The sequence below is a fragment of the Limulus polyphemus genome, unplaced genomic scaffold, assembly GCF_000517525.1.
Source record: "Limulus polyphemus unplaced genomic scaffold, Limulus_polyphemus-2.1.2 Scaffold6720, whole genome shotgun sequence".
NCBI lineage: Eukaryota > Metazoa > Arthropoda > Merostomata > Xiphosura > Limulidae > Limulus > Limulus polyphemus.
In genome coordinates, this window is record NW_013672330.1 from 31,517 (window position 1) to 40,079 (window position 8,563).

An 8,563-nucleotide genomic window follows, 5' to 3' on the forward strand; every position below is an offset into this window, starting at 1 on the left:
CAACTTTTATAATACAAGCTATAAATCACAGCAATTCACACTCTCGGTAACTTCGCTCTCTACAAATGCAAAACACACACTAGTTCGAAACAGAATTGTAAATTACCCGAAACTCTCTGTGAATATTGTTCGCTTAACCATCCCCTGGCTTTTCTCTGCCAGGCTTATATACTAACAAAGAAGCGTCTCCAAAATTCTCGGACCTCCCCGATCATTCAAGAAACTTCACACACGCTACCAGCATCACGTGACTTCCTCTGTCGTAACAATATATCTTTTTTAAACTTTTATTGTAGTTGCTTTTAAAAGTAAACAAGATTTTTGCTGCAAGTAGCATATATGGCTTTGTGCCAAAAGGTCCAAACTAAACCAAACATTTGCTTTGGGCTGAGCTTGACCTAGTAGATAGAATTAACTTTTGATTAATGGCTTACTTCCTATTGCATTGAATGCGAGCTCAACACTTTGGGACTGAAGCTACACTATAATAGTGCTGGTTAAATCCCATTAGCTGATCAGATAACAGTAATGCAAGAATTGATAATTGGTACTATTTACTAGTTGCCTCTTCCATAATCTATCAGTTTTTAATTGGGGATGGCTATGGACATATAGCTTTAATTTAGCCGTACTCAAAAATTCTAACTACAAATCCATTTGAAAAAATTGCAACGTGTTAATTTCATTTTATAAGGAATATAAAAAAAAATATATTAACTGAATTTTACATTCTACTCAAACTGTTTCAACTAAACTCTTTTTACAATGAACCTAGATGCTGAGAACATTTTTCTCTCACTCTGTTGTGTGTGGTTACCTTTCACATTGTTTGTCTCTAAACCATACTCATTTCAGGCTGTTCTTGGAATAATTTTTAACAGGTTCTTGCTTTTATAGGCTATGCCTTGAACAATTTGATTTTAATACATATTTTTACTTTTTTAGTAAGTTGTTATTTTTACTTGTTTGGTTCTTAGAATAAAAATATTAGAATAACTTCATGAAATTTCTACTTATTGAAACATAGAAAATAAGAGAAATTTATATTTCTCTTTAAAGGTACTTTCTTTTATATTTTTATATGTGTGTAATATATATTACCCATTTGATGCTCAAAGTAATTGCTCATATTTTGACAGTGTTATTTTTCTGTCTCCCTGAGCCAGTCTAATACTTTCATATACATGTGTGTGTTATATACATATATATTACACACAGGAAAATCTTAAACTGTAGATTTTATTTATTCTTTTGACCTTGATTGTACTCAGAATAAAGATTGTTTGATTTCTTTCTATACAACTGTTGGATTTTATAATATTTTCATTATCTACAGCAAACAGATAGAAGGTCAGGAAATATTAGGTGTCCAGACTTTGCCATCCATCTAGGACCATATCTACAATATGTTGGAGAGAAGTTTACTACTTTATCTGTTCAGAACTCTATGTCCAAATCACCTTCTAACATCCAGTTTCAGAAGTTAAAGAAAATGCTGGCAGAGAAAGAAAAGGCTGTACTAGAGGCAGAAAAGAAACTTAGCAATATAAAGAAGAAAGCTCAAATTATTATTAAGAGGTTGGTAATAAAAATACACTGATTTTACCAGGTAACAAAAATAGCTACATGGCATCAGGAATTTGTTGTTCAATACTCATTCACAAATAAGTCTGTAGGTTACACCAATGAGTGAGAGTAGCAAAAAATATGTGTTTTCTGTACTTTCGATGTACCATGTCTGCTCATAAGCCCAAATTCTGGTTACTGAGATATGTATTATCCTTTAGTGTTTGTTCTAACATTTGAAGATTATTTTCTTGTATCACTCTTTTGATATTGAGGCAGAAAGCAATTCATGTATTAATCCTTTCCCCCGGGCATCCTTTACTGTGCATGACAGAAAGTTTCAGAGTCTTACATTCAAAATTTTATTAAACTACTTTTCGTTTATGTTATACCAATTAGTATAGCATAAATTCTTAGCTAATAATCTATATTTTAATAGTATACAAGTTTTAGGTTCTTAATTCTTCAAGGCAATATTTAAAAAAATCCTAAATTTCCCCTAGTTTGACACTCTTGACATATTTTCTTTAGACATCATGTCTTCTCTATTTTATCCACCACCCCTTGAAAAGGTACGAAATTAAACATAAATTACTCCATATAGAATCGTCACTGCTCAAACAAACCATAATTTTTATAGCCTTCAATTTTGTTTGGTTTCAGAGCTATGAAGTAGAAAATCAGACCCCTCCTGCACCCACCTGTCACATCCTCTCATTCAGGATTTTTACATTTAATTGTATATTACCTATAACCAAAATAAAGGCAAGGTTTTCATCTATGAAATGAGATATTGTATAACGTTGTGTTCTGAACAGATAATCGTCAATTTCACTTTTTGTACAGGCTTCATTCAAAATGGCGATAAAACAATAAAATTTAATTATAAATAGATGTATACTCTTATGAACTTAAAACTACTTAGGATAAATTTGAAGTCATTCTAGAAAGAAAAAATGGTAATTTAGACTTGCTTCAATTTTTTTTTTTGGTAGTTACGAGGTCGATCAATTTGACTGATCCCTTTTTGAGTTAGGGTAGAGAAAATAACAGATGAAATCTAAAGTTTTACTGAAAAAAAAAACGTTTGAAATGTATTTAGGAGGTTTTAGGGATTATAGAAAGGAAATTTGAGATTTTTGAGATGAGAAAAAGTGTTTTTAATCTTAACATAAAAATTACTTTGCACACAGACTATTCAAAGCAAATACTCATTATGTTCATGGACAAATCTTTATTTTAGTTTATTAAAAATACTTCACTACAAAATATCATTTTTTCTATGTCAAAGACTTACCATGAAAGACTGCCAAGTTTTGTGAAGTTATGCATACTATATTGAAAGTTAGAAGTATTAAGTCTATAAATACTTTAAACAAGTACAAAGAGGTCACGTAGTTGGTCAAATTGACCAACCCCGTGTTGAGAGAGGTAATGATTAAATTATAAGTTACTAATTTGTCCCTGGAACTATGTAAATATAACTTTGCTTTCTTTAACAGATGGAAGGAAAAACATAACCAAGTTGTTCTAGAAGCAGAGATCAGCAGAGACCATTTTCTGAAGAAAGAACAGCATGCAAGGTGGCTTGAAGATAAATGTGCCAAACTGGAAAATGACATTAGCTTGTATCACAAAGAAATGTACAAATTGAAAAATGAAAGAGATTTGTTGTTGGTAGGCTGTAAAACACAATTTCTGAGAGAATATGTATTTCCTTATTTGTTTTTAATAATTCTGAATATTAGTTGAAACAAAAATCTACCAAATAAGTCTTTCTTGCATTAATTTAAAGCAACTTATGTGCTGGAATTGACTTGACTTGGAATCATGATTTTTGTTTGTATGACACTCTATTTCAGTTAGTGGTTTCTTTAATGTTAATTTATTAATCATCATTGCTTTTTTGGGGGAAAACACTGTTTGTGTAATAAAGACAATTAAAAGATAAACCCTGCATAGTACCTTAATCAAAAATCACTAACATTTTTTCTGTTACGGAAACAACTTTTTAAGGAAACCTCATTTGGACACGAGAGATTTCTTACACAAGTCTATTTAACCCTATTACCACAGGTATCCTTTACTGCACATGACACAAGGTTTTAGTGTCTTACATTTAACATTTTATTCAACTACTTTTTGTTTATGTTATACCAGTTAGTATAGCATAAAATCTCAGCTAATAATTCATATTTTAATAGTATATAACATTAAACTTTATAATTCTATAAGGCAATATTTAAAAAAATCCTGAATTTCTCCATGTGTGACACTTGTGACATATTTTCTCTAAGTATCTTCTCTTCTCTATTTTATCCACCACCCCTCCAGTACCTACGAAATTAAACATAAATTACTCACTATAAAATTGTTGTTGCTCAGACAAACCATAATTTTTATAGCTTTCAATTTTGTTTGGTTACAGAGCTATCAAATAGAAAATCATAACCATCCTGCTACACTCGCCTGTCACATCTTCTCTTTCAGGATTTGTTAATAGTTCTCTTTTACATTTAATTATATATTACCTATAACCAAAAGAAAGCCAAGGGTTTCATCTATGAAATTATGTATTATATTATTTTGTGTTCTGAACAGATAATCATCAATTTCACTTTTAGTACAGGCTTCAGTTCCCATGGGAGAGGTAATGACTAGCTTGGATGAATTTGTAACAGCTATTTTTGCACAGTTAGAAAGCCAGAAAAATTGTGATAGTTAGTGGAAATTGTCTGATTTTTCCAAGTTATTATTCTATGTTCTTTGGTGCATTATTTAATTAAATACAAATTATTTAACCCTATCTCCATTGGTCAAAGGTCATGTCATCATGTTTTTTTTACTTGTATTCAAACTTTTATTGAACTACTATTTTATAAATTTATGTCAATAAGTTTGGTGTCAAACTAGATTATTATTAAAATTTTTGTAGTATACATTATTTGATTTGTTAATCACTTTGCACTCGGACTAGTAACGAAACAGACTTGATATTTTTACAAACAGATCTTTAGTAAAAATACTTCATCTGATTTTTTGTGTACAAGAGACTTGTGATTATTACTAAAAGTACTAAATTTTGTGAAGATACACCTACTGCATTAAAAGGTATAATATATATATACTTAACGTGTGCAGATGTATATATTAACTCAGGTATTTTATACTGAGCCTGTCATGAAAGGGTTAATGCACTTCAACCATTAGTATAAAAAAAAGTAGAGTTAAGTATCATAGATAGTAGACAGCAAAAAAAAAATTATACTTGGGTAAGAACTTTATTTCTTGTTTTTCATGTTTATTATTTATTTATTATTATAAAAGTAATTAAAATGTAAAAATAGGGATGTCTTTAGGTTAGTTAAGGTTAGATTAGGTAAAATAAACAATAATATAATAAAAATATTTCATGAGGCACGCACGCGAGCAGCTTGGAGTAGCTTGTGGGTAATGTAATTCAATAGCATAATGTGAGCTGCATGTTCCCCAATTGACTTCCAACTTCTAATGGCACAAATAGTAAATTAGACACAGTCCACAGGGTGATAAAACAATAAAATTTAATTATAAATAGATGTATAGTGTTACAAGTTTAAAGCTACTTAGGATAAATGAATGTATTTTCATGTTACATTTGAAATCATTCTAGAAAGAAAAGGAGGGTAATTTAGATTTATGTTGATCTTTTTTTTGGTGGTACAAGGTCAGTCAAATTGACCAACCTTGTGTACAGTTACGGTAGAGAAGATAACAGATAAAATATAAAGTTTTACTGAAAACAAACATTTGAAATGTATTTAGGAGGTTTTAGAAATTACAAAAATGACATTTGTAATTTTTGAGATGAAGGAAAGTATTTTTAATCTTAACATGAAAATTACTTTGCACACAGACTATTTAAAACAAATATTCAATATATTCACGAACAAATCTTTTTTTTAATTTATTAAAGAAACTTCACTAGAAATATTTTTTGTACATGAAAGTGTTTACTGAAAGATTTCCTAATTTCTTGAAGATATACACACTATTAAAAGTTAATAGTATCAAATCTATAAAGACTTGGAACAAGTACAAAGAGGTCATGTGGTTGGTCAAATTGACTGAGCCCGTGTTGAGAGAGTTAATTTAGCTTTTAGAATTTTTTAGATTCTACTAGCTACATACTCGACAGAAGAAGAAGAATGGCTTTCTTCAGCCATAGTGAAGATGAGTGTAACAAATTTCTCAACTGTCAAGCTATAATTTCACTATAAAACAGTTCTTTTACACCAGTATTTATGTGCATATAATAGTTGTTTAAATTGTTAAGTAAAGAAAGACACTATATTTTTTTTGAAAATTTGATTGTAATGGACATCCTGTCTAATGAACTGGTGACAAGATGGTATTTCATTCCACTTACTTGTATTTTTATGAGACACATGTTAGGAGATAAAAATGTTGTCTAGTCACCAGTCCACCAGGCAAGTTCACCATTTTAACATGCTGAACTGTTGAAAGTTATTTTTGTTATGGACATCCTGTCTAATGAACTGGTGACAAGATGAGGATTCACTCCACTTATGTGTATTAACATCAAGTGTAGTGAAGATACATGGTAGAATATAAAAATGTTTTACAGTCACCTGTCTACCAGGCAAGTTGTCCATTTTAACATGTAGCACTGTTGAAAGCTGCTTTTTTATTGCCATCCTGTCTAATGAACTGGTAACAAGATGGGGATTCACACCACTCATGTGTATTAACATCAAGTGTAGTGAAGATACATGGTAGCAGATAGGAATGTTGCCTTGTCACTAGTGCACCATGGTAGTTGTCCATTTCAACATGTAGCACTGTTGAAAGCTGCTTTTTTATTGACATCCTGTCTAATGAACTGGTAACAAGATGGGGATTCACTCCACTTATGTGTAGTAACATCAAGTGTAGTGAAGATACATGGTAGCAGATAGGAATGTTGCCTAGTCATCAGTGCACCATGGTAGGTTTTCCAGTTCAACATGCAGCACTGTTGAAAGTTGTTTTTGTTATGATTAGCCTTTCTAATGAACTGGTGACAAGATGACGATTTTTTCCACTTGTGTATTTTATTATCTAGGGTAGTGAACATAAATGATAGCAGATAAAAACGTTTCTACTCATCAATCCTTGAGGCAAGTTGGCCATTTGAATATGTAGCACTTTTGGCAATTGTATTTATTATGAACATTGTCTCCAGTGAACTAGTGTCAAGATGATGATTTACTTCACTTGAGTGTATTTTGATCAGGAGTAGTGAATATATGTAGTAGCAAGTAGAAATGCTGTCTAGTCGCCAGTCCACCAGGAATATTGACCATTTGAACTTTTAGAAGTGTTGAATTGTTTTTTCTTATGAACATCCTATCTAATGATTCGGTCCTTTTTTTGCATATTTTTATGAAGTTTAGTGAAGATACATGGCAGCAGATCAAAATGTAGTTTAGTCACTAGTCCACCAGGCAATTTATCTACTTCATTATGTAGAACTGTTGAATATTATTTTTGTTATGGACAGCTTGTCTAATGAACTGGTGACAAGGTGGTAATTCACTCCACTTGTGTGTATTTTTACCTGGTGTTCTGAAGATATTTGGTAGTAAATAATAATATTGTCTAGTCATCAGACAAGTTATGGACAGTCCATCTAATGAACTTGTTGCAACATACGGTTCAATCCACTTGTGTGTATTTTTACCTGGTGTTCTGAAGATATTTGGTAGTAAATAATAATATTGTCTAGTCACTAGTCCACCAGGCAGGTTGTCTATTTCAGCAACATCTTACAATTGTCATACATGCTAATAAATTCATTTCTTTCAAAGAACATCATTATATGTTGGTTTGAGGTCCATTTTGCAACTAGTAAGAATTAACCCATGCTAGATTACTTAAACCTTGACATAGAGTGTAATCCTATGATATATTTTTGTAAAATTTATAACCTAGTTAATCCAAAAGTAACTGTCAGGGGGATCTTATTCAATATCTAGCAAATTAATTTTGTGTTTACTTTTTACCATAACACAAATGCAAAATGTGGTAGTTTACTAAAGAAAAGATACAGTGCATAGAATGGTTATTACTGAGATAATGTGATGTGTGAAGTGAAAATGATACTCTGTAGTTTATTTTAATTGAAGATATGGTACTTCAGGGGATTAATGCAGTAAACCAGTGGTATATATTTGTGCTTGTTACATACCGACCACAATTTTTATACAGTAATAAAGTTATGTTTCAAATACTAATATTCACTTTAATTGAGCAGTTTTCAACATTTACTATATGCCACTATAAATATTTAATTGGATGATATTTAACACTTAATGGTTATGTCAATATTAACTGAATTTTGGGTGTTTATATCTTAAAGTAATAATATACTATGTGTAGATAAGGAAAGGTATTAATGGTTCTTCTCAACTATGTGGTAAAACCAGCATTATCTTGTCTTTTGAATAAAATCTCTATATGACTTTTCTCAAAAAAGTTTCATTCATTTGATAGGATGTTGGGTTTGAAATATTTTGCTGTTGAATGCTAAAATCTGAAAATTTTCATGTAAGCATCCTTTTAAAATAATAGGTTCAAATATATTTGTGCCTCCTAAAAATATTTAACAGTGTTGACTTTTTATAAAAGGTACAAATTGTATTATACTGATAAATTTTTTTAGCATGGGATACAAAGCACAAGGTAAGACTAGAAAATGTGTCCTTATTTCAGGAGTTGAAAGATCAACTTGATTTCTCTAACATGCAGCAAGCTACAGTGGGAGAGAAGCTAAGTGAGTTGAAGGAAAAACTTGGTCAGGTAATTGGATTTAATAAGTTTTAGTATTAAATACCTTGATTTGCATATATACACCTGGAAAAAAGTTAAGCACCCCCAAATATTTTTCAGGATTGCTTATTGAAAATAAGGTTTAATTTTCATGATGTTGAGCAATGTTCATAATTTCAAACATAAT

General features: G+C 30.7%; 1 protein-coding gene across 1 annotated transcript in view; it reads left to right on the forward strand.

Annotated features, from left to right (window-relative positions):
• The window catches only part of LOC106474015, a gene marked incomplete at its 3' end in the record, with an annotated part of 40,485 nt that overhangs the window by 30,652 nt on the left and 1,270 nt on the right, over positions 1 to 8,563 (forward strand). Inside the window, exons 7-9 of the mRNA XM_022402397.1 lie at positions 1,337 to 1,578; positions 3,069 to 3,243; positions 8,320 to 8,406. Coding sequence (XP_022258105.1) covers positions 1,337 to 1,578; positions 3,069 to 3,243; positions 8,320 to 8,406 — 504 coding nt within the window. The remainder of the gene's footprint in view (positions 1 to 1,336; positions 1,579 to 3,068; positions 3,244 to 8,319; positions 8,407 to 8,563) is intronic.